Source organism: Perca fluviatilis, chromosome 5 (genome assembly GCF_010015445.1).
Source record: "Perca fluviatilis chromosome 5, GENO_Pfluv_1.0, whole genome shotgun sequence".
NCBI classification, from domain to species: domain Eukaryota; kingdom Metazoa; phylum Chordata; class Actinopteri; order Perciformes; family Percidae; genus Perca; species Perca fluviatilis.
Genome location: NC_053116.1, coordinates 32,838,930 through 32,864,653, shown reverse-complemented (window position 1 = coordinate 32,864,653; position 25,724 = coordinate 32,838,930). Strand labels below are relative to the sequence as shown.

At 41.9% G+C, this 25,724-nt stretch overlaps 1 protein-coding gene across 7 annotated transcripts in view; it reads right to left on the bottom strand.

Annotated features, from left to right (window-relative positions):
• The window catches only part of tns2a (tensin 2a), a 66,702-nt gene that overhangs the window by 19,045 nt on the left and 21,933 nt on the right, over positions 1 to 25,724 (bottom strand). For 5 of the 7 annotated variants that reach the window (XM_039801892.1, XM_039801888.1, XM_039801886.1 and 2 more), the window contains exons 2-6: positions 24,944 to 25,049; positions 24,145 to 24,182; positions 3,452 to 3,490; positions 2,973 to 3,014; positions 1,728 to 1,777 (exon numbers count right to left, since the gene is read on the bottom strand). In XM_039801892.1, the coding sequence (XP_039657826.1) occupies positions 1,728 to 1,777; positions 2,973 to 3,014; positions 3,452 to 3,490; positions 24,145 to 24,182; positions 24,944 to 25,049 (275 nt within the window). The remainder of the gene's footprint in view (positions 1 to 1,727; positions 1,778 to 2,972; positions 3,015 to 3,451; positions 3,491 to 24,144; positions 24,183 to 24,943; positions 25,050 to 25,724) is intronic. The other 2 variants (XM_039801890.1, XM_039801887.1) reach the window with 1 other exon arrangement.

The following is a 25,724-nucleotide window of genomic DNA, read 5'->3' as shown; positions in this document are numbered from 1 at the left end:
CAGAAGTGGCCATCGGTCTGAGGAGCAAGTGAAGGAGGGAGGAATAAAGGATTGAAAGGACACTGATTGGAGCAAAGTGCAGATCAGTGCAGATGTGGAAACCCATTGACATTACATTTGGTTGAAAATCAGTATTATACATAACATGTATATTGAGAAACTAGAAAATGCATTTCCTGCAGAAAATGCTTGTGAATGCTGAAAAGCTAAATTGCTAGAGCTAAACTGGATTGCTGAAGAAGAAGGTGAAGTAGTGAGAATAGTTGGAAAAGTGTGAATGGCTTTAAAGGTGCTGTAGGTAAGATTGCGAAGATCCACGACTTAGCCAAAAAATTTGAACATCGACAACGTGTGAATGCATGTGCCTGAGCAGTGATTGACACGCAGTTAGACACCCCCCCGGCCCTAATTGGTGCATCTGAACAGGGAGCAGTGGATTTTTGCAAATCGCACTAGGTGGTGCCAGAGGAGCCAGATTATTTTTTAAATGACGTGCTTCATGTAGTTCTACTGGAACATAGGGTCAGTTTCAGCAAATATGACAGAAAGTTAGTTTTATAAGGCTTACCTACTGCACCTTTAATAAGTACGAATTCCATTGAAATGTTGAATAATACCAATAATGTACTGAACAAAAGTGGAATATATATAAGTATGTCGAAAAAAGCCATTAAAAAGGCATGGTATGGTTAGTCAAAAAAATTATAAAAAAGTCATAGTATGTATGTCAAAAAAAGGTTATAGTATAGTATGTTGAAAAAAGTGATAAAGTCATGGTATAGTATGTTGAAAAGAGTGATAAAAAAGTCATAGTATAGTATGTCGAAAAAAGGTCATGAAAAGGTCCACACTAGACTTGAACGTGGGAGTCTGCGGTGAGAACTTGCCTGATGTTAAAAACATTAAAAGCATAGTAAGTTCGAAAAAAGCCATTAAAAAGTTATATGTATAAATTAAAAATGTCTGTCGAAAAAAGTCATGGTATAGTATGTCGAAAAAAGTAATGAAAAGGGCCAACCTGGACTGGGAATCGAACCTGGGTCAGAGTCTGCAGTAACTATTAAAAAGTCATAGTATGGTTTGTTGAAAAAAGTCATAGTATGTATGTCAGAAAAGTTATAGTATAGTATGTTGAAAAAAAGTGATAAAGTCATAGTATAGTATGTTGAAAAAACGTCATGAAAAGGACCAAACCGGACTGGGGATCAAACCTGAGTCAACATATGTGGTGACTACTTGCCTGTTGGAGCAATGCAAACCACTGAGCCACTGCGCCACCAAAGACTTTATGTTGAAAACAGCAATAGCATAGTAAGGCATAGTATAGTATGTCGAAAAAAGGTCATGAAAAGGTCTAAACCAGACTCGAAAATATTTCTGAGTCTGCAGTGACGACTTGCCTGATGGAGTAGTGCAAACCACCGAGCAACTGTGCCACCATTTTATGTTGAAAACAGTAATAGCATAGTATGTCGATAAAAACCAAACATTAAAAAGTCATAGTGTGTTTGTCAAAAAAACGTCATGAAAAGGGCCAATAAAAAAAAAGCGATGAAAAATGATACAAGAGGGACAATATGTAAATAAAAAAAAGTCATAGTATAATATGTTGAAAAAAGTGATAACAAAGTCATAGTATAGTATGTCAGAAAAAGCCATTAAAAAGTCTTAATATGGAATGTTGAAGGCTGAATCAGCATTCACACAATAAATGAGATGACTTTTACCTTGGCAGGGTGTTTCTCTGTTTGGTGTAGGTCAGAGACTTGGTCGAACCCTGGGAAAAAAAAAGATACGTTTGGTTAATGAGGCCATCCCACAAACCAAATACATAGTCAAGTCAAGCTCAGATGCCTTATTGCTGTTATTTAATTTCAGATTTAAGATCAGTATTTTTCTAAAGTTACAATCTGATAAAAAGCAATGAGGAAGCAGAGAGGAGTGATACATTTGATAATTGAAGCAATTAAATTGGGTTATCCAAAACGCAGCTCTGCTGAACATAGTAGAGATGTAATATTATTATTTTTTGGGGGATTTCCACCTTTAATTTGACAGGACAGCTAGGTGAGAAAGAGGGGGAAGACATGCAGGAAATTGTCACAGGTCGGATTTGAACCCTGGACCTCTGCATGGAGGAATAAACCTCTCAGTATACAGCATGTGCGCCTGCTCACTACCCACTGACCCAACCCGGCCACGATGGAATATTATTTTAAAGGTTTTCTGTCTGATGCCATTTTTAGGGAAGGAACATAATTTGCAAAACATCATTGATACAAGAATATGATATTTAATATATATTTTTTTACAATATCAGATATGTGGTTTTATTGTTATCAGACTCGGAAGAATTGCTGAAAAAAATACACCAGACTCTCTGTTGGTTGATAGTCATGTCCCCAGGGAGTGAATTCAAATGTATTTGGTGACCCCTGACCTTTCCTACCGCGCCACTACCAGGTCTGATATTCCCCTTTGATACACCGAATTTTAGATCTGATCGGCTGATTGAAAATTACTGAACACATTCATGCCTTCTAAATGATGCAACATTTCCTTTAGGCTAAAATATCAGCTCTAAGATGTCTCATCATCTAGCAGACAGATTGCCATTACATTTGCGGAGCACATTCACCACCTTTTGTTTTGAATGACTTCATGGACTTTCCTCTTGCACAACCCTCAGAACAAACTTTGGTCTGACGCTTTCCTATAATGGCGTACAATGAACATTGCAGCTTTTAGGAGTCCAAAGTTTGTTTTTTTCAACAGAGACTCTTACTGTGTCTGGCATTGCTCTTACTTTGGTTTGTTCTGTATGTGCTAAATCAAATTCAATGAAGCCACAAACTGCTTTTCCCTGACAAGTTTGGTCATTTTCAAGATAAATAGCATGAAAATGGGGCAAATAAAAAAGTAAGGGGGTGAGGAGGACAAGGATAGAAAATGGGAGGATAAAATGTGCTCACCAGGTTCTGGATGTGTCGAGAAGGGCCGGTCCCCCTACGCTGCTGGATGCAAGGAAGGAGCAGTGGACAGGATAAAGGAGAAGAGAGGAGAGAAGGGTGTGAAAGTAAGGATGGTAAGAGGATGTAGGGCAAAGGGAGGAGGTTGAAAGAAGGTGAAAGAGAGGAAGAAAGAGGAGAGAAGGGAAACAGAGGAAGGAAAGAAGAGTTAATTAAACAAACAGACTCTCTAATGGATAAACATGACGACTTCCTGTAGCAACATCAACTATTTTTTTCTTCTACAGACTGGAGTCCTGCAGTGCTCCAGGAATGAACCGAGCTCAAACTGGGTTAAGGGCTCGGCTCCCCAAAAGGAATTCAGCAGGAGGAAACCACACATGGTTTTGGGAAGCCATACCTTGCAACTTAGGCCAGGCAAAGAGGGAAAACTAGTCTTTTAAACAGAATGCTATTGAGGAAAAGAAATGGAGGATGCTTACCAGATCGTTTGAGGGAGCTGGGATACATGCCGATGTCACCTGGAACACACAAATATTCACACACGTGAATATAAGGTTCACATTGACACACAGGAAAAACAAGCAAGCATTATTTTTGCCTCAGAACAGAGGGAAGGAATCAGAGTTGGTAGATGATTAAGAGCAAATAGGCCTACTTCCTCACACAAAAAGATAGAGATGAAAAAATCCACAAATAAAAGACCAAAGTCTGATTAACTGTTGGACATTAAGTTCATGTTGAAGTATGATAGAGTAGTTCAACATTGTGATAAATATGCTTATTCACTTTCTTGCTGATAGTTAGAGGAGAGGATTGATAGCACTCTCTTATCTTTCCGTTAAATACAATGCTGGAGCCAGGAGGAGACAGCTAGCCTCAGTAAACTATGCTGCTGCTCTCTTTGCTAACACAAAATTGAAAAAGCTAGCATGCCATGCTGTACAGATAGTTATGGCACCTAACCGTCTCCGAAATAATGAGGGAAAGCATTTTGGATTCTGCACCGAAGATAGAAAAATAGTGGAAAACGCTGTTCGTTGACTTTTGACTGCCCCACTGTAAAGTTAGCTTGTAATTAGAGTGCTAGCATAGCAGGCCAAGAAAAAATTCCAGAAACTAAGTCCCCGTAAAAACTTATATAACCCATAACTTTACATTTTGTTTCTGTATGGGTTGAACAAAGGAGACATAATGTGTTTATTAGGTGTATTTTTCACCTTCAGACAAAGCCGGGCTAGCTGTTCCCCCTGTTTCCAGTCGCTGCGCTAAGCTAACCGTCTCCTGACTCCATATTTAGCCTAACCGTTAGATGTGAGAGTGGTATCAATCCTCTCATTTAACATTCGGCAAGGAAGCTAATGAGGGTTTCCCAAAATGTCAAACTTCAATATTTTAAGATCTAAAGAATATCCACATAAAAACCTGAAAGTCAGAATTTTGGGCCATCAATCAACATAAACATTAACTGCCTCTGTATTGTTGCGCAGGGATGTGTATTGCCAACACAATCATGACATTTTACCTTGTATCTCAATTTGTCAACTACTGCTGGGAACACTGCCCATCTAAGATTAAGATAGTGTTTCACCACTGTCAGACAGCTCAGCAGTGCAACTTGTGGAGGCCAGACTGGGGGAGGAATATACAGGGTGACATTTTTAAGAGCTACACAATGATGAATAGAGCACAAACACTGTCTGTGAAACTACTTAGATGCACTTAAGTGCCACGTAAATACACAGCTGATGTTTGAGAGCATGTTTGGAAAATGTAAAATATGTGCAAATGTGAAGCCAAATACACAGCTGGAGGAGCGCTGGGACAGAAACGCACACATACAGAATGACATATACAACTCCCATGTTTGTTATGGGCCTACAGGTCAATAAACTGTGACCAAAGGAAGCAGGAGCTGAACAGCAGCCCTAATGAAGGGGGCCAAGGGCCATAGTCATGCTTACGTAACACACGCGCACAACACACACACACACACACACACACACACACACACACACACACACACACACACACACACATATAAAGCAGTGTTCCCGCTACATGGCCCTTTTTGGACTGTTTATTTGGATACAGGAAAAGGGCAAGGGCTTGTGTATATCTCATTGTGCACAAAAAGGAAGTTGCACAGGCCCTGAACCTGTGGGTGTGTCACCACAGTGTGTGTGTGTGTTGTACAGTTTGTGTTAATCTTTCTACCTTTTTTCTTAAGCATCAAGCTCAGTCTCTCACTGTTGCTTGTACGTAACCACAGACATCAACAGGAAGTCAGAGGAACAGATAATAAGCTAAATCGAGACTTGCCTTGTTTGACAGAAGTCGCAGGAAACAGGTTCGGGTTCAGCTATCAAATGTCTACTGGACAATGTTCCTGTATGACTCACTCTGAGAATTAATGTTTTTGTTCATCTCCGTAGGGAAATGAATCTAAGTCTTATCCTGTGTTGTGGTTCTTTTTTTTTTTTTATTCCCAACCTGAACCCAATTCATGACCAAATAGGTTTGAGTTGGGTCGGGCTCTAATTTCTCTTAGTTCCCTCGGGCTGACGCAAATCTGTTTCATTCTATTTTTCAGGATTTTTTCTTTGATCAGAGCATGTAAAATAATGCATTGTACCCTAATTCTGTCTTTCTTCTAAACTAAACTTCCAACTACGATGGCAAGCTAGCAATTACCTTCTTCCTGTCCCGGTCAAATATCTCTTTCCCTCTTTATCTCCTCTACTGTCTGCTTTCCTCTTAACTTTCAATTGTTGTATACTTTCATTTTACATGTCAGGCATTTAACCAACACTTCTGGGCAGAGCAATTTGCAAAAGTGAGCAAATAGGTGTTGAGTGTTTTACTGAAGGACCCTTTCCTGGCATAAATACCTGTGGGATCCTGGGATTTTTACAATGTGTTTGTTTGTCTATGACTGTATTTACATACTGAAGATTATTGCATGCAAAAACAAGCACCTTCTCCAAACCTCTTTAATGCTTTAATGCAACTGGGATAGATATAGTCTGACAGTAAAGTGCAGATATTTCAGTAATAGATCTCAACAGTGACTGTCCAGTTTTTTAACGTCTCCTGAGAGGAATTGTGACCATAAAACATTTGATTCAGCACAAAACAAAAAAGGAAAAATAGGCAAAGGTACAAGAAGGTGTACATAACAATCATTACCATGGTAATAGTGAGCTCTACCAATCAGAGACGCTTTACGCTGTTACGCTGTTATGTTTAGGATTGTGGGTAGTGTAGTACTTCTCCATGACATTGCAAATAAAACATGTTTTGATTGAAGGTTGACTTCATGCAGAATTGCGGCTTCTACAGGAGCATACTGTATACCACCGTTTCACAATCTCCTAGCTCTTGGTAAGTCCACCTTGGATGGTTAAGACATTATGGGCCCTATTTTAACGATCTGAAACGCAAGTATGAAACGCCAAACGCAAGTAGCTTTGTGGGCGGATCTCGGGCGCTGTTGCTATTATACCAGCGGGATAAATGACTCTTGCGCCCGACGCAAATCTAAAATGGGTTGGTCTGAAGTAGCTAGGTGTGGTTTGGGCGTAACGTGAAAATAACCAATCAGAGCGTCATCTCACATTCCCTTTAAGAGCAGGCGCGCTTGTTCCATGGCGGACTGCTATTATGACGGCGGATTTGCCTGGCGCACGCCAGCGGAGCTGTCCGGGATGCGGCAAAGTAATAAATGCCCGTCTTGGCCGGGCGGCGATGTTGCTGCGGCCTCTCGGGCGTATCACCTCAAGTCTGAAGAGGATTGCTGCAGCCATGGAGTGTGGGCCTCCAAATGCACCACCTGCACCTGTTGTGCCCCTTCCTCCTCCCCTCACTCCATCTCCATCCACCCGCTCCACCAGGAGCGCATCGCACATTAGGCTACTCCATATTCACCAGATTCCGCCGGAGTGTCCAATCCCACCGTAGTTCAACATCACGTCTCCTTAAGTCCTCTAATATTTCCTCATTTATGTCATCAACACATCCACGATTCATGGAAATGTGTAAAACACAACAAGCCACAAAGAATGCTGCGACTTTTTGAGGACTGTACTGTAAGTGCCTCCTGATCTATCCAAACATCTGAAGCGCATTTTCAGTAATATTTTTCTTTGTAATTATGTATGGTTTTCAAAAATGGGAACTGTTGTAGATGAGAGAAGTGTATGCGCGTTGTGCACACGCTACATTATGGCCAAGCATTCGTCCCTAAAATAGCATCTGAATAACGCGCTACTGACTTTAGACTAGCGCCACTGACTTTAGACCAGGTTTTTCCTGGTCAGTGGCGGAATTGTTTTCTGAAACTGCAAAATAGGACTACGTAACGTTTGGGCCGGAACACGCCTCCTCTTTTCGCTGAACCGCCCCCTGGAGCGCAAATACATTCCCTAATTTACCGACGTGCGTCTGTGGAGGGAAAAGTCCGCTGTGCGTCGGGTGCAAAATAGGAACGATACATGCGTCGGTGTACAAAGGCAATTGCGCTGAGTGCAAGATAGGGCCCTATGGCTAATAATCAAAATCTTGATTCAGAATATTAATGGGATTTTCACTCCGAGAACCACACCGTTGAGCTCTAGTTCTAGTTGTCAGTATAGCTAAGTGGCAAAATAACGGAGAAAGCGGAGTGCAGAATCTGGTAAAGCTTCAACAAGTTGTTTTATCCGACATGCACCTCAAATCAGAGCAGTGGCACTGATCTACTGATTCTAATGATAATAATTTAACATAATCGAACATATATGAAAGAATGCACATCAGTATGTTTGTTTGTTTGTTCACACTCAGTCACACCAGCATTTTTTCCAGAATTTTACGAAAGGAAATTCCTCCTTAAAGAATGTGGATGTGGAATGTGGAATCCACTTCACTCTGTCTCTCAGTAGAGTGCGGATCGGGCCGCATTTTTCTGTCCGAGCCCGGCCCGCGTCCGACAGAGCAGTAACCGAACCCGACCCGAGCCCGATAGGCCATAAGATATTTATGTCCGAGCTAAAATCTCATTTTTTTCCCTCATACTAATGACACACGTACGTTTGTTTGTGTGGAAAGCCCGCTTATCTTAAGCAACTGTAGGAAGGCATTCGGAAATGTCAACAGATGAGCGCATTAGCGCACACAGGGCAACACGCGCACGTTAACACACTGTACACGTGAACACAACATAAGCTGTTTTAAATTTAAAATGTTCAATGCCTTATCGCACTGATGTGACCGAGCCCGACCCGAACCCGAACGTCATTTCTATATATCTGTCCGAACCCGGCCCAGCGGGTACCGGTGGGTCCCGGCGGGCTCGGGTCTGGTATCCATCCTCTATCTCTCAGAACATGACTTTATCAATCAGAATGGGCATGAGTAGTTTAGGGCCTTATAAAGCTGTGATGATAAATAAAAATATATTTAGGCAGAATCTGCTATCCCAGGAGGATACCAAGAGAGGACAACGTAAATTGGGAACGTCGACATAAAACTGGCAGGTTTCGGGCAGGTACTGTATGTCACTGGGTCAGCAAACGTCTCATTCTGACTTCGTAGGGCTTGGTGCGCCGAACATTCAATGGAAGCCATGCCACCAAACTCATAATGAAATCTGGTGGTATTGTTGGAAAAATCAAGCAATTGAACTAGCCTTTAACAAGACAAATGAAAACCTTCTGGAGTCATGTACTGGTTCCAGTTTCTCCTCGCTGAGCCAATCCTGGAATTAGTCCACGTTGTTTCAAATTTCCAGTTGTTATGACTACAGTTACCCAATTTTGACTGTGTACCTATAACTGCTTCTATTTGGGAATTTAGCATGGATCAGGCTTTACCTGGTTTGATGCTTTCACACTGCTCATTGACCCATTCCTTCTTCTCTCATATCTCTTCTTCTTCTCCATTTATTCCTCTACATCTCTCTCTCCCAGTGCCCAGTGGGGCCTGCTGAGGGCGGCCGCTAAGCCAGAACAAACACACCACACCAGATTCCATCTCCCCAGGCCAACACTTACGCACAAACTTCCTGCTAATAGACCTCCACCCATCTCATCTCGTTCCCTCCATTTTTCATCCCTGTTCAGGTCCCTCTTTACTTGTACTTTCTATTTTGTGTTTTACTACTTTTCCTCTTTAAGTCATATTTCTTCAAAATGTTGTACTTTTTCATTATATTGTTTTTGACTCTAACTCCAATTTCCCATAACCACCCTCTCTGTTCCTTTGTTTATCCTCTCCCTTCTCCTCTTCTCTCGATCTCAATACTTCCTTCCCCTTTCCTCTCTTCCTTTTCTTTTCTAATCGAATCCTAACAAACGGTTTGTCTTCCTCCCACCTTTCTGTCTTCCTACCTAAGCTTTCTTGAAATCCTTTCATTCACTGCACCTTCCTTTTGAACCTCCACTGTTGTTCTCATGTCTTCGTGGTCCCCGGTCTTGAAGTGTCTTTAAACTGGAAGGTCACAGGTTTGATCCCCAGTAACCAAATATCCTTGAAAAAAAGACAAAGACGCACGACTAGCTTGTTCTAACTTGCTCCGGATTCTGGTGCTGGTTAGGCTACATGCCTAAAATGTTCTTAATAAATAGCAAAGTAAACACTGAAAGCTCAAGGAGAGTAGCATGCCTCTCAGGTGGGTCCAGCTGTCGACGCTCAGAGAGCTGTGACCCCCATAACCCTCTCCGCCATCTCTCCACCCCCCCTCCCCCTTTCCTCCATCCCTTTACCTGACCTCTTCCTTCCATCTCCGTCTGCCAGCCTTCTGTCCTTTTCTTCTCTGTCCGTTGTTTTGCTGCACTGGCACTGGCTCCTCCAGCTCTTTACATGCTCTTTGATCCATCAAAGCCAGAAGAAGCATAGCTAATGGATAGATCACAGCTCTCCTACTCTCAACGCATGGCTTAAGAGCTGTGGGCTCCGAGAGGGATAAGGGTGAGGCAGCAGCCTTGGTATGTTATTAGTGTGAGAAACGGGTGTGTTTGTGAAAGCCTGCGACAGAGTTTGAGAGTGATTCGTTGTATGTGTGTGAATACAGAAATTCCAATTTTATATTCTGCGCATTTCCTGGAATGACATATGGAAAAATTCAAGGCAGCCCTTCCGTTGAACAAGAATCTAATAACTAAGGCAATTTAAAATTGTCAACTGTCACAGTTACATAAAATGGGCATCGGAAACGATAGTAAATGTATAGAACGTGGAGCTGTTGAAGGAACTCTGCTCCATCTTTTGTGGGACTGTAATTAAATTTGGCATAACAAAGAAAGCAATGATCCACTCTAAAAAAGACATTCCACTCACACCACAATCATGTAAACCGGGAGATTTGCATAACTTTACCAGAGTATCTTTAAAGAATAAAAATATCTTTCTTTCACTATGTATGGTCATAAAGACGGTAATCATGAAAAACTGGATTGCTTCAAATACACCGACTCAGAAAGAATGGATTACTGAAGCAATAGACACGATCAAGTTGGAAAAGGTAGCTTTCAGACTGCAAAATAATGTGAAAGAATATGATGAAACATGGACGCCTAATGTCACTATTTAAATTTTTTGTATTATTATTATTTATTACAGAGCCTTTTTGAATACTCGATTCTGATTGGTCAATCATAGCATTTTACGGTCTGCATTGCCATGGACTGAGTTCTGATCATCAGACTCTTAAGGACCATTTTTAAATCTATAAAATCTTTTAAATTCAATATTTGTGCTCATACCCGCGAATCAGCGGCTCCCAAATGGAGAAATAGGGTGGAGGAACCGGGGATCGCTAACAGTGCAAATGGCAACAGAGCAAACATGAGTTAGCTCTATGGTTAGCTCACTCACCGGGGCGACCTAGTAAGGTTAACCATCCCGACCGGGACACAGGCATTATCAGCGGGTAACCTCTGTATTAGTAGCCGTGTAATAAGCGGGATATTGTAGAGTGAGCTTTTCATTATTGCAACCGGCTAATTCAAATCCATCACCCTGTCGGGGTTCTAATTCACAACAAACACAACATAAAATATTTGGGTCGCTACTGACGATAGCTTGGATATTTAAAAATGGTGGGTTTGTGCAGTGACATGCTCATAATGGTTCTCTCTGGTGGTCTGCAGTGTTTTTACTCCACATTCAAGTATCGGCTCAGCTCGCTTGGAACCTTAAAGTGCTCATATTATGCTTTTTGGCTTTTCCCCTTTCCTTTATTGTGTTATATATCTTTTTTTTGTATGTAATAGGTTTACAAAGTGAAAACGCCCAAAGTTCACCCCAATGGGACTTACCATCTCCAACAGAAAACACTGTTCACAAACTGCTCCAAACAGCTCTATTGTAGTCCAGCCTTTACTTCAGAGACAAACGTGGTCACTTTGGAACACATGTTATAATGCTCGCCTAGCTGCTAGCGTGGCACGCCATCATACTCTGCAACTGACTAGCTAGCTAGCAGTACTGCGCATGTGCGACTCCCAACAAAGATGGGACAGAAGTGAGATGTCTCACTCTGCAGCTAAAACAGAGAGCTCAACACACAGGGTGAAAAGAGGAGCTGCAGCAATGTGCAGTTTAACAAAAATATGGTGTTTTTTGAAAATTAACACATGTAAACCTATTCTGATATAACCTCTAAATACAATTATGAACCTGAAAATGAGCATAATATGAGCACTTTAACAGAGGTGGTAAAAAAAAAAAAAATGAAAACCCATAAAAAAGCGAGTCGAGTCGAGTCTAGACGTACTATGCAGTGGAAAAGCGGCATTAGTTACATATGAACGCAGCACTCATGCAGCATTTCCTTTGATGTTTAGCCTTAGGCTTAATAGTCTCCCCATTCCTTAAGCTCCCTTGGGAGAGCCAATCAGAGAGCATTGATGAAAGCTGCAACGAATCAGCAGTGAAAGCCAATGCTGGCCATGACCTTGTGGGCTTTCATCGTCACCATCATCAGCGAGCTAGAGAAGAATGCAGGGGGCCTTGAAGTGAACAGAGTACAGTGATATCTTACAGCAATAAGACCCCAGAGAGCAATTTCTTCTCTGAACAATGTTAATAGCAACAGGTATGTCAGCATCAATGAAGCACCTACAGACAACTGATTTAGCAAAGTAGTACAGGCAACATAAGATTACAAAAAAAGGTATCTAACTATATGTTCCGAATACCAAAACAGAGTCCTATACTATCTCCAAGGCAAATTTTGCTCAAGCATGTTAAGAGTTTATGTCTTACACCTGTTTGCTGTCATAGTTCAAATTCCAAACAGATGAACGGTAAAAGGAATGTATGTTAAAATCTGTCTGAGCCAATTATAATCATTCTAAACCGGAGGAAAATAAGTAACAATGATGTTTTTTAAAAAACTAATTTCAAATTAAAGTGGGTTGGGACAGGGGGTTGGCAATCAGATGCTCTATTTTTGGACAATTCCACATGTATCCACCTGTTGACTTAAGCCCTTATGGTTAACGTGGGTGGAAAATACTACCTTTGCACTTGCCCGCTCTGTATAACATTCTGTGTTGCAATACTAAGAGGGGTTAGGGGAGCAATTTGGCTCTCACCAGATGATATAAATCCCACTTACTTACTTGTAACTTTTAGTTGTACTGGGATGTCACCCAAAGACAAATAGCTTGGGAAGTTAATTGTCATGTGGGTTATATGCAGACTTGGGGAAGACTTCTGTAGTAGCTACCACTGTACAGTTTATCCCACTATTGCCCTTAGGTATCTCTGTTTTAAGTCCTAGCCTCAGAAGTCTAGCAAGGCAGCTGAAATGTAAAAAATATGCCATATTTTGTAAATTCCATGCCCCGATGAAATAGCCGAACTACAGAAACGTAACGTACGTCTGTCAGTCACAAATGCAGATGTTCTCTCTTTTGCACAAACCTGCAGGACTCTTTTTATGGCAGGTTTGAGAGCTACCTGGCTTAGATTTATGACTATCCTTCAAATGCACCCCACATGTCTAATGCCTCTTAATCATGACAAGGTGGACTTTGTGAGAAAACCAGAAAGCACCCAGCCTAGCATGAGGGGACTTCAAGGCCACGGCTAAGCAAAAACAACACCTATGGGTGAAACACGTCTATCCTCTGGACTCAGGAGTCCCATATCACACTTTCAGCGCTTTTCTGTATGTGAGGCCTGCTAACACAGTGTTTATCTGTGTTTTATTTTATATTTTTTCATTTTTCTCCCGATTCAGCACGTTTCCCTCTTTCACTCTTTGTCGCTTGTTCCCACACTTTCTTTTGACCCCAAAAGGAAATAAAGGGGTCTCTGTCTCAAGCTGTTTCATTTTCACTCCAAGCAGCTGAGAGGGAGGCCGAAGATATCGCAGGGTACATGGGTCCCTGTGGTAGAGCTTTAATGACCGAGCTGGATGCAATTCCCTGTTATGTCAACACTTTTGACTATGTGGACTACACACACACACACACAGATATGCAGATGGAAAACACAAACAGGAATGCACACATGTTGCTTGTATAGAGAGTTTTTTTAGGTACACGTAGAAGGCTGAAGCACATACACACCACAAAGGCATTATCATCCACTCCTCTTTACTCTCCTCTCTAGCCAAACACGGGCTGAAAGCTCTAAGCCGGGCAAAAATAAATGCGGGTAAATAAACAAAGCAAGAAGACATGGGCTGGGATGAGATTGGGAGAGATCAACAATGGAAAAATCTCCTGTGAACCAATCAACATGTACAGAACTTCAGTCCTCCCCTTCTTCTGCGGTTGAGCTTACCTCAACTCTATATCTGGCAATCATTCTGTTGATAAGTAGGCACAGATACATTTCCTAGAAGCACAACATCCCCTCCTCTTCAGCCTGAACAGTGTTTACTATATGCACAAAACTGCATTTGCATCATTCAGACAGCCCATTGTGCATTATCATCAGTTGCTCCAGGGTCCATCACACACTCTGCAGAGCACCACAGCTCACAAACGAAGACAACCCTGTGGTGAAAATCTTGATTGTGTTATTTTTTGTCTTTATCGTCATTTTTTGTTTGTTTTTTGTTTTATTTATTGGGGGGGGTTTGGATGTAGACAGATGGGACACAAGGCAAGAAGACACAAATTAAAAGCCAGTACAAATTGTTACAGTGGATATCACTAAAATCTGTGACTCATGTTCTGCACCAGAGTGGGTGTCAATATTTAAGATCCCTGGTAACAGAGATATCCAAACGGTCTCTTCCTGTTAGATTCAAGACAGGCCAAACCCACTGGCCAATTAGTGCGGCTTACGCCCCTGCTGGCACACACACACACACACAAATCTCCCCCCCCACACACCCACCCCCCACACACACACACACACACACACACACACACACACACACACACACACACACACACACACAAAAAAAAAAAAAGAGTGGACTGGCTGCGTCCCAACTTGGCTAACTTAGCTGTCATGCTTATGGTTTTAACTATCATCAACATCGCTCAGTCACTTGTCCATTCCCATGCTCAGGCGCGCTCGAACACACACACACACACACACACACACACACACACACACACACACACACACACACACACACACACACACACACACACACACACAGCTTAACTCAAAACAGGTCAGCCTATCTCGGCAATTACCAGAGCTGTCTGTGATAGAGTAGTGACTCCCTTAGTCAGGACAGACAGTCATATAGGCTTTGTTATGTTAAAGCGATACAGTTGGATCCTGTTAGACTGAATGACTCATACTGACTACATGAGTATTTGGTGAAGTGCAGATCCTGCAGGAGGGAAACCAGAGGTCTGGGCTCAAGGCCACAAAACTCTAACCAAAGATTACTCACTTATTGATGTCACTACCCCCCCAACCTATATTTCTGTGATGACTTCCACCACCTATTAAAATGATTCAGAAGGTTGCTTACAGTTAACTGTTTGAATGAATATTTCAATACCTAATATCTGTTTTGTTTGTTGCATGTTGTTAAGTCTTTCAGCCTTGGCATGGAAAACCGCTAAACACTAAGCTGTGGCTGACATGTTTTAACAGCAGTGAGTGACATATTCCTATACTGCAACCACCAGGAAGAGATTTGACCAAGAGGTTTTCATTTGACAGGAAGTGTGTAGGGTGAGGGGGATGTTGGATCAGCTGTGATGTGTGAGCCGCATGCTGGGAAAACATGGACTATGGTGCACTTTTTGTTGTTGTTGCCATTACTCCATCATTCCATCTCCTCATCATGTCCTTTGTTCTCTTTCCGGTAGCCAGACAAAAATAAGGCACCATGGACTTGAATTAAATGACTCCAAGAAATAAAGAACAGGGCTTTAAAAAGTATTTTGCGGAGTGTTTTTCTTCCACAGTCCATCTTACATCTAGAATGCATTTTCTTTACTAGCAATGATGGGGGCCTGGGAAGTGTAGAAGCAGGACTCTTAACCACAACTGTCCTGATGAAAAGCTTGTAATGTTAGAGAAACATCAGGAGGGTTATGTTGCTCTTCCTCTCATCCCTGCATCCTCCCCCACTTACGCTTTATCTAGCTGTCCTTGATTCTACATCCTCTTCTTGTAAAGAGGAGCGGGCAGTGCAAACAGTTCATTGCTTAGTCTCATGTAAAATATATTTTGACATGTTCAGTGGATAAGGACGAGAGACAAGGAGGAATCCTGATACCCAGAGGGGAAGCAGGGATTGTAATTACTGCGATACACAGCTTTGCTCTGCCAACATACACCATCTGTACGATGGCTTATCAGGAAACCATTTTTCCAGAGTCCAGATGCCCTCAGGCTTTTTGTGAAGACTGGACTCAGTTGTAGACTGAGTGTAAAAGACTAGCAGGCCTGATACTCATTTAAAGGTAGAGTGATTTCTGGAGAAAGACTTATTTTAACTCAACTCCCGAGCAAAGATTAAAAGACACTGCCTTTCTCTTAATAACCATGGCCTTTCCTCTGTCCTGTGCACAAGCATGAACAGAATACTGTTGTGTGGCTGTGTCCAAGTCACTTTGTTTGTTTTTTTTTCACTTGTTTTCCCAGAGCCAGGGCTGTGTATGAACAATTTTTTTTTCAGTGTACACACAGATCGGACAGCTAACAAAACTGTGTCCATGTTTGGACTCCATTCGCGGTTACTGCCCATATCCGGACACATCCGGTCTGACGCAGTTTCCAGTCCTGGACGACTGACCCTGAAGTGCAAATAGAAGTCATTTATACATATCTAAGAATCTATGAGTGAATTTTCCTATATGTACATGGACACTTACAAGTCTAGTTAGTGTAAGAAAGTGACTTGAAGAACAGAAGCACGGTCCCGAATGTGTTGACAGCACTGATGTTAATTTGGGCGACTTGTTAATACAGGTAATACCCCCGAAAAACCAGCAGCGCTCGGTTGAGTTTTTACATCGGGAAGACAGGGGTGTCCCAGTATAGCAAAGGGCAGCGCATGGCTAATTCACCAGTGTTAGCTTCTTTTTGCAGACAAAGCTAAAGTAAATGGTCAAAATGATATTACCTTAAAAAGGAAAGAAATTATCAATTAAGTTTTACACCACTGAATTAACTGAAAACATTACAAGATCATTCATATTTATATCCAAACCGATATTCTGACAGAACGTTAGCCAAAAAGTGTCCGAGCATGGACCCAGTTCCGTTAGCGGACTGTAAGGAGATATTCGGTGAATTTGACAAAAAAAAAAGTACATTGGATTAGAATCGCAGACTTCGCCTTTACGTTGCCTGTATTAGCTAGTCTGCCTTTGTTTTTACTCCCGTCTGACACAGCTCCAGTGATTAAAGGACTTAGTTTTAGGTTTGCTGTGTTTTGCCTCCTGTGCTTCCTTTCCCTCCTTTGCCCATCTACACACCTGCCCAGATTCAGCCTCGTTAGATCTTCCCTGCTCCCGGACTTTTCCCCAGCCAATCAGCTCTCTGCATGTTCTCCTGCCTAATCACCTCATTCCCTCACCTGAGCTTCTACGCCCATCTCTCCACCTTCATTTTTCAGGTCCGTGTTTGTTAAATCCTTGGTTTTGTTGCTGCTGTTATCAGTTTTGCTTTGCCAGCGCAAACCTCAACCCTTGTGTTGTCTTCCATTCGACCATGCATCCTCCTCCCCGGTCAAAACTGAAAATCACTTTTTCTAACGTTTTTGTCTCTCTTGGTGCTTTTTTTCAATGTTTTTGGCACTTTTTTGACGTTTAACGCTTCTTTTCACTACCATGTATAAACACCACTAACACCAACTCATTGGTGTTAGTTATTGACAATGAATTTTTTGAATTCATTGTCAATAAACCTAATTTATAGGAAATTATACCTAATTCTTGAGTTAAAAAGCAGAAATTATGATTTTTTTTAGACTAATATTAAAGGAAGGATAATGACAGAATGGCATAAGTCAACATTCAGTCGAGATACGGTTTCGAAAAATTAAAAAAAATAATTCAAATGAAAATAAATTGAACAAAATTCAATGAAAGTATAGATTTTTGTTGTACTTGAAAAGTGCGTTGTATGGGATGATCCATGTTATTTTTGGGTAATCAAAATGAGGTAGTTAAAAAGAAACCCATATTTCTGATATAGACATTTAGACAACGGGTCAAATTTGACCCAAAGACAACACAAGGGTTAAACAAAAAGTCAAGTAAATGGAAAGCCAAGGAGGGTGTGATTAGGGGTGAGCCAGTGGCAGCACTGCAGCAATATAAGTATTTGAATTAAAATTAAAAATGTTGAGTTCCAGATGCTATCATCAGGGGGAGGTTTAGTCTCCCCAAAGTAAACACTAATAGATACAAGTTGATCAAGTTGTTTTTTTAAACAAACTATAACTCCGGTATTTGTGTTGGAATAACTGTCTGCAATAGAAAAAATGGCATATTAAAGTTTTTTTGAATCTTTGAATTTATTAATGTTGAACTAGGATCAGTTTGGGGGTGACCTCTAACTCACCCGGTAGAGCGTGCGCACCATGTAGACAAAGTCCTTGGCATTGGCCTGGGTTCAAATTGACCTGCGTGTCATCCCCCCTCTCTCTCCCCCATTTCCTGTCATTCCTTAGCTGCTCTTTAATTACAAATCAAACTGGACGATGTTGAAAAAAATAAGGCCATTACATGTGATTGATTTGAATTGATGGCTTTTGAGCTCATAACAAAACTGAAAGCAAAGTGGTCACATTGGGTCTACTCGTGGGAGGAAGTCTTGCATTGCCACACCTATCTCAATGGCGCTGTGAAGTCTGGCTACACCACAGATATATTTTAGGATAGGATAAAAACAAACGCTGTGGGTTGTTTTCATTTCTTTACACCAATCACAATCGTAGCAGCGACGGTGCCTCTGCAGAATATTCTCTGGAAGGAACTTGTTTTGGTTGAACATTTGCATCCCCCGAAAGAAAATGCCACATGAAATATTAAATGACGTTCACACAATACAATAATGTGAGCTATTTAACTTAACTGGATCCCACGCCGGATGTCAGGCTTTATTCTGGAAATGTAATTTCGTTGATCCAGACTAACTCAGGGGTAACAATCAGCCAATCCCCATATTACATGAAGTCCGTCCAGTCCATGTCCATCACTCTTTCAGTCTACTTCCCAGCCAGCCAATCCAAGGATTTCAGTTATTCAGTGAACCAGCGGAAATGCCTCTTCTTGCCTAATTAGTCAGACAGGCCAGTGAACTTGTCACAGGCTTTATTTCACTAATTTTAATCCTTCCTCCTCCCACTGTTCCCATCTCTTTGCCCCTGGGCCCCAGTCTCTCTATCTCCCCCCCCATCCATTTCCCTGTGGACTAGATTTTCCACTTGGAATCAAAGATAAGGAGAAACTGTTCTCTGAGAGAAGAACATGCTGAAATAAAACTGTTTATGGCCTTCTGTGTGTGTGTTTGTGTGTGTCTGAGAAAGAAAGAGAGAGTGAGTCTCGGTGTGTTTTTTAATAGAATAGAGATGGGTCAGCTGGAGGCTGTTGACCTTGTGGGCAAAGAGCAGGGAACATAGTGACAGAAGAGAACAAGAAAACAACAGAAAAACATGAACTGTACGTAGACTACCTATAATCACCAATCATTCTCTCTAGGAGGGGAGATGTTTCCAGAGAACTGGAGCAGACCTAGTGACAGGATACTGTACGGTGTGGTAATGATTTGTCACCCAGTTTACGGCAACACCAGATGTAAATAGAAGCCTGGGGAGAACAGGATGGTTTACAGATGACAGAGGGCAGATCTCCAGATGTGTGAGTGCACGTAAACACGAACAACCATGGTAAATATGCAGAGGAGGAGAAGGAGAGCAGAGGTGGTTGATACATGCACAAGGTTACAGCTAATAACTGCCAAATGTGATAGTGAGGTGCAAGTGAGGAAACATCTTGGAACTAATTAGACTTGTAACACAGGTGAAAACTTATTTTTAGCACACAACAGGTCACTCTCTATAGAAGGAAGGCTAGTCTGGATCAACAGAAGTATTGAAGGGAATTTGAACCATGCAATAAGGCAGGCCTGCTTGTTTTTTTCTTTGAATGATTGTAAAGATTTAAGAAGAATATGTTTACGGCATTTACTATCTAACTGGGCCGTATCAGGACCGATTGGCGGGAAATGCTGTGGACGAAGTACCGCGGCGCAAATTATGTTTAACTATGTATCCAGCTTATTTAAATAACTCACGTCACGGTATTGTATGAACAGTGCAAATGTTCCACCAAAGCAAGTTCCTTCCAGAGACCATTTTACAGAGGCACCGTCACTGCATCCGGAACTAAGCGCCACCCAAGACGATTGTAATTGGTTTAAAGAAATGCAAACAACCCAGAGCGAATACCATTGGTGTATCTGTGGTGTAGCCAGACTTTACTCCACAGCGCTGCGACGATAGATCTGGCAATGAGAGGCTAATGGAAGGCTAAAGCTAATCAGCTAGGAAGGCAAATAGCTGGGATCTGCTATTAATTTATGGTATTTCGCCACAAAGTTATCATACATTTTAGAATTCACAGTATTACAGATTGTTGGCATGCTAGCTCCATCTTGCCTCAGTTTTCCCCCTACATACGAGGTTAGATAACAGCTGAGATGAACCCAGCCGCCAGATCCCCCCTCGCCTTGCCTTATCTGACCTCTCCCTTCCTGGGCAGCACTGATGGAAATCTCTGTCTAACAACCAGTCAACAACAACACATCAGACAGTCACAGTAAGGCTATTAAACAACATCCTGCTTATGTCTGTAATCAATCTTGAATTCAGTTTAACCAGAATTCTTCTGTAGAACCATAAATACATTTTTTCACTGTTCGGTGTTTCACAATCTGCCCACTAGGTTTCTTTCAAAAAAGGAGATAATGTGCGCCCGGATAGCTCAGTTGGTATAGCAGGCGCCCATATATAGAGGTTTACTCCTCGACGCAGCGGGCCAGGTTTCGACTCTGACCTGAGGCCCTTTGCTGCATCTCATTCCCCCTCTCTCTCCCCTTTCATGTCTTCATTTGTCCTGTCAATAAAGGCCTAAAAATGCCCAAAACATAATCTTAAAAAAAAGGAGATAATGTGAAAAATGTAATGTTCTGATAGCCTTTTTGGTAACATTTCTTATATTTGAAATTAATAATACAAATGTCTACAGAGGGACAGAGAAACATTTTCTCTTCAGCCCTTTTGTCTCTCGTTTGGTAGTCTCGCTTTGTCAGACCTTCCTCCACCGCGGTGCTGCTGAGGAGGGTCTGGCGAGTCCACACAGCATTCTGGGATGGGAGAAAAATGTGCTCTGGTTTATTGGCATTTATTTAAACCAATCACAATCGTCATTGGGCGGCGCTAAGCACTGGCAGCAGGCCTAGTGCCACTGCAAAATAGCCTCAGGAAGGAACTTGTTTTGGTGGAACACGTTCAAAAGTAGTTTTAGTCGTGCAACAGAAAACTCAGATTGGACAGATAGTCTAGCTAGCTGTCTGGATTTACCCTGCAGAGATCTGAGGAGCAGTTAACCATAGTCCTCAGAAATCGACCAGACTTTAAAATGCCAACACAAAGGAAGCCCAAGGCAACAGATAACCAGCCTAAATGAGGGAAATTCCGGAATTTCCGTCGGCAACGGAGCAATCCCCGAAGTGGAACGTCGAGGATATAGACTACTCGTTCGGTAAATGTATAGCCTGGCTCCGTCCAAAGGTTACAAAATGTGCCTACCAGCACCTCTACTGCTTACTAATGCCACATTTCCACTGGTACGGCACGGCTATACTCAACTCAACCTATTTTGGTTTTCCATTAGCGAAAGTTGTTGATATTACCTGGTACTTTTTTACCACCCTGGGGAGATGATAAAAAAATCAACATGGGCAGACGCTAGAAGGAGTTTAAAACACAGCAGACCACTGATTGGTCAGAGAGAATCATCACTTGCATGACACAGGACATCTTGCACAAACCTGCCATTTTCAAATAGCCAAGCTAGCATCAATAGTGATTATTAACTGTGAATTTGAATAAGGGATATGGTGTGAAAAAAGGCTGCAGTTCTTTCAAATGTTCTCTGTGTCTCTAGGGCTCAGCTGGCCAAGATGCAAAATCTGCACTACTGGAGAATGGAAGAGCTATTTCAGCTTTGTTAGCTAGGGGCGCAGGCGCAATGCCATTCCCAAACTTTCCTGTGTTCTTCTCTTGTATTGCAAACTAGCTATGTTATAGACGCGCATTAGTAAAATATATTGTTTTGGCTGTCTCAGATATTCAGCGCCATTTGTATTCAGCCAGAGAGAGGCCAACAGAGGATGCAGCTGCAGGAGGGACTACACGGATGGGGCAGAGAGCTGGAGAACATGAGCTGCCGAGAGCAAACATCGACTGGTGGTGCCTTTGCTCAAATTGCCTTTTGATACAGACAGTAACTGAATAATTCTGCTGCAATGTGCAATGAATGTCAGCGTGGGCATTTTTTTACTATGTTATGGCTGATTACGGTCGCAGATGACAGTTTTCACGGGGCTGAATGCATTATTGCAGGTTTACCTGGACAGAAGTGTCCGGGAGACCGTCAGGATCCCGAAGATAAGACAACCAAAGCTAGCAGGGCGATTTTGGGGAAGCTTTTGTCTGCCTACGAAGAAGGAGTTAGAGCCGCCAACAAGAACCCCCGGGGGAATATAAAAGGTGTGGCGATGGCATATTTTCACATCTTACTACGTGAATTAAGGATTAATCTCGACATTGTCGTTTGAATAAAGTGTGTTTTATGATGAGTTAACAAGGTAATTAATCTCATCCTGGGTCAGAGACAAACTTGAACTCAGAAGGTGTACGGTTGTATTTTTCTGTTTAGGTGAAAGAGTATTTCCTTTCTTGACATTTTGTGAGTTTATTTTGTTTACTAAAAAGCTAACAGAGCTTAGCAAAGTTGCTGCTCGCGCAATGCATTATGGTACATGTAGGCACAGCTGTCAGGGCTCTGCAAGCAGAAGAACTCGCTTTCTCAGTCAATACAGACACACTGGGGAATCCTTCAATGGACTACATATACCATCAGTACTTTGATTTGACATCCACAGTAAAGGTGCCGGATTCTCCCTTTTTGAATGTGCTATTTCAAAGCCATCCTTTCATTTCGGAACACATCCTCAGGGCTCTCCTCTGCGCAGATAAAAGACCAGAGGATGAAGCGAGGCTAGAGGAATGAGGCTCGTCTTTGCCACATGCCTTCGCCCTTGGCTTTCTCTCTTTCGCCTGCCAAGGCTCCCTGCCTCAGCTTCTACCCCCTCTTCTTCATCTTGGCGATGGTTGGCATTCTCCCCCTCTGCATCCCTCTGTCTATTCATTACACCATCCTCTCCATCAATGATCCTTTCACAGAGGCAGCAGTGTGGGGTTCAAGCAAGGCTTGCAGCTCTTTCTGAGGAATGCAACTGAGCGGCATTCACATTAGCAGAGATCTCGAGACTTCTGCCCTCACAGAGCCACTGTCATGCATCTTTTCACACCTCATTGGCACAACATAATCTTCTAAACAGCTTCGATAAGGATTTACATGTTATTCCTATAGTCCTGTGCAGTAACATTAATATACGAGCAAAGATCTGACCCAGTAAGCAAGATTAGTGGGTCAGCTACTGGGCAAGACCTTAAATTATGGCCATGGTAACGGCTGGTGATGACTGCACATTTAATAAAGCTACAGAGCAGGTTGTGTTCACACTGTCAACTTCAAATAGTTTATATTACTACAGTGATCAATACTGATTGATTTACTGAGTATCAATTTGAATTGATTTAATGAAATTATGTCTTTTGTCAAGATTTACTGGAATGGGAAACATTCAGCTCAATCAACAAATATGACATATATAAACCGCCTATGCTTATGTATGTAATGTAAGCCTTTTATGTCTTACAAGTAGCATTACCTTTCACAGTTATGTTTAAGTTTTCTCATATTTATCCCGTTCTTCTGAAGACAAAACCATAAATGCATCCTTCCCATAGTTACCACAGTCTACTTAATGTTTTGCACATTAGTTATCATTATGTTCACATAACACCAAGGGGTTTACAGTTTCCTTTATCACATTTATTATTTGGGTGTTTTGACTTCGTTTCATGAGACATGCCTCGGGTCACTAACTTAACAAATCCATGTGAATGCAATTTTATTATTCAGGTTTTAGATGTAGCGCAAATTTGAACTAATTTACAGAAAAAAGACATTATGCGAATGAATGTTTCCTGTTTCCATTGCACTTTTCATCGCATTGTTAATATCAATACAAAAACTTTTTAACCTCAACTAAGCGTAAAAACTATTTTTCAATGTTTCAACTTTTTTTTTATTTCCAGTGTTATTCCCACTTCCGATGTCTTTTATGCGCAAAATTGAAAATGCACATAAACAGAAAATGCACATAAACAGAAAATGCACATAAACAGAAAATGCACATAAACAGAAAATGCACATAAACAGAAAATGCACCTTTTATGGTGGAGGGTAATCAAATGTTCAGTGGATAATAAAGAAATCATATCTTCTGTCCTAGCTGATTAGAGCACTTTCCATACTCCCCATGACTGTGTCACAACTGATTCTTCTTTTTGTTTTGAGGCTCATGCTCAGAAGTGGAAACTGTAGAAGTGGATTCTTACCTTGGCCTCACACTTCCTGTGGGTGGCTGTCTTGCATACTAAGAGGAATGAGAAAGGAGGGAGTAAAGACAAGAAAGACGTCAAAATGAGTATACAGTACTACTTTGAAGTTTAGTCAGTAATATTTGTCTACGGAACTTTAATCTCCGTTTGATTTTATTGCATGTTGCATTGATATCCTCCTGCTATATTCATGTTCACACGTCACACGTAATCTCTGCACATACCGAGATCTGCATGTGGGTTTACAATAGTTAGTCGCAGGGATGAAGTATTTTTGTAGGCCAACCTGGAAGTTAGCGCTGCCCTGGTTCCCTCAACAAAAAGTCAATGGGATTTTCAACCACATACCTTATTTCAAGCATCAAACCAAAAACCCATTCAAAAAACCCATTGACTTTGATACAAGGGAACCGGAAGTGCAAACATGCTAAAATGCATTTTCTAGCTTTAGGACTCAATCCTGCAGCACTCTATGTAGACGCATCAGGATATGCAGCGCGTGATAAGATTTGAGAAAAGCAGTTATTTTTGTCACAATCGCTTCCCAGATTTGGCACCCGTACTTCTTTTGTCAGAATGGCACGCCCAGTGTGTGCTTCAGGGATCAAATGACACTACGCTACGTGACACAGCTGGTGTGTGCTGCTCTTTATTCATTCGTATGTGACACATTCTACATCCTGCTGCCATTCTAACCTGTCGTGACATTGGCTACCATGTTTGCTCGGTTCTTTAGAGTCACTTAGTCGTGAATGACCAAACTACAACAACGACAACACGTGCTTGCAACATGTACCTCTGCAGAAGGAGCCGACGTTGTCGATGTTCTGACGGCACACGCTGCACTGCCGCTTCTTCTTAAAGGTCTTTTCCTTGAAGACGTGGGGCTCTCCCTTCCCCCCCTGCATTTACACACAAACAAGGGAAAATGAGATTCACACTTAGGAACTTGATACAGGACCAGACGTGGCTAACACAGTCTGTGGAGCTGCCTACTCTCAGACACAATGCACGACTCCTTGTTTGAGGGAGAGTATGATTTGGTTAACCCTCTATGCACTTCCATCTGACAGGATGTAAACAAGACAAAAAAATTGGACTTCCACAACTCTTTTCACAATTTCTTTTGAGAAAACAAAGTAATGGGTTGTGAGTTAGTGGACTGTAATAATGACAGGAGCTTATAACTTTCAGCTTTAACCTGTGTGTGTGTGTGTGTGTGTGTGTGTGTGTGTGTGTGTGTGTGTGTGTGTGTGTGTGTGTGTGTGTGTGTGTGTGTGTGTGAGACGGATCAGGGTGCTTAGTATAGTATGTATGTGCACAACTATGACTACATCCATTCTCTTCTCTCTTTGCCTCTTGAACTTCTGTTCTGGTTGTGTAACTGTCTTCCAGTAATAATCCTAGTGGTTCCCGCCCATACCACACTATAATCCTGTGTCTGTGTGTGTGTGTGTGTGTGTGTGTGTGTGTGTGTGTGTGTGTGTGTGTGTGTGTGTGTGTGTGTGTGTGTGCGCGCGCGTGCGTGCGTCAAGGTATGGGAAAGAGGAAAAAGAGCAAATGCGTTCTAATTCTTA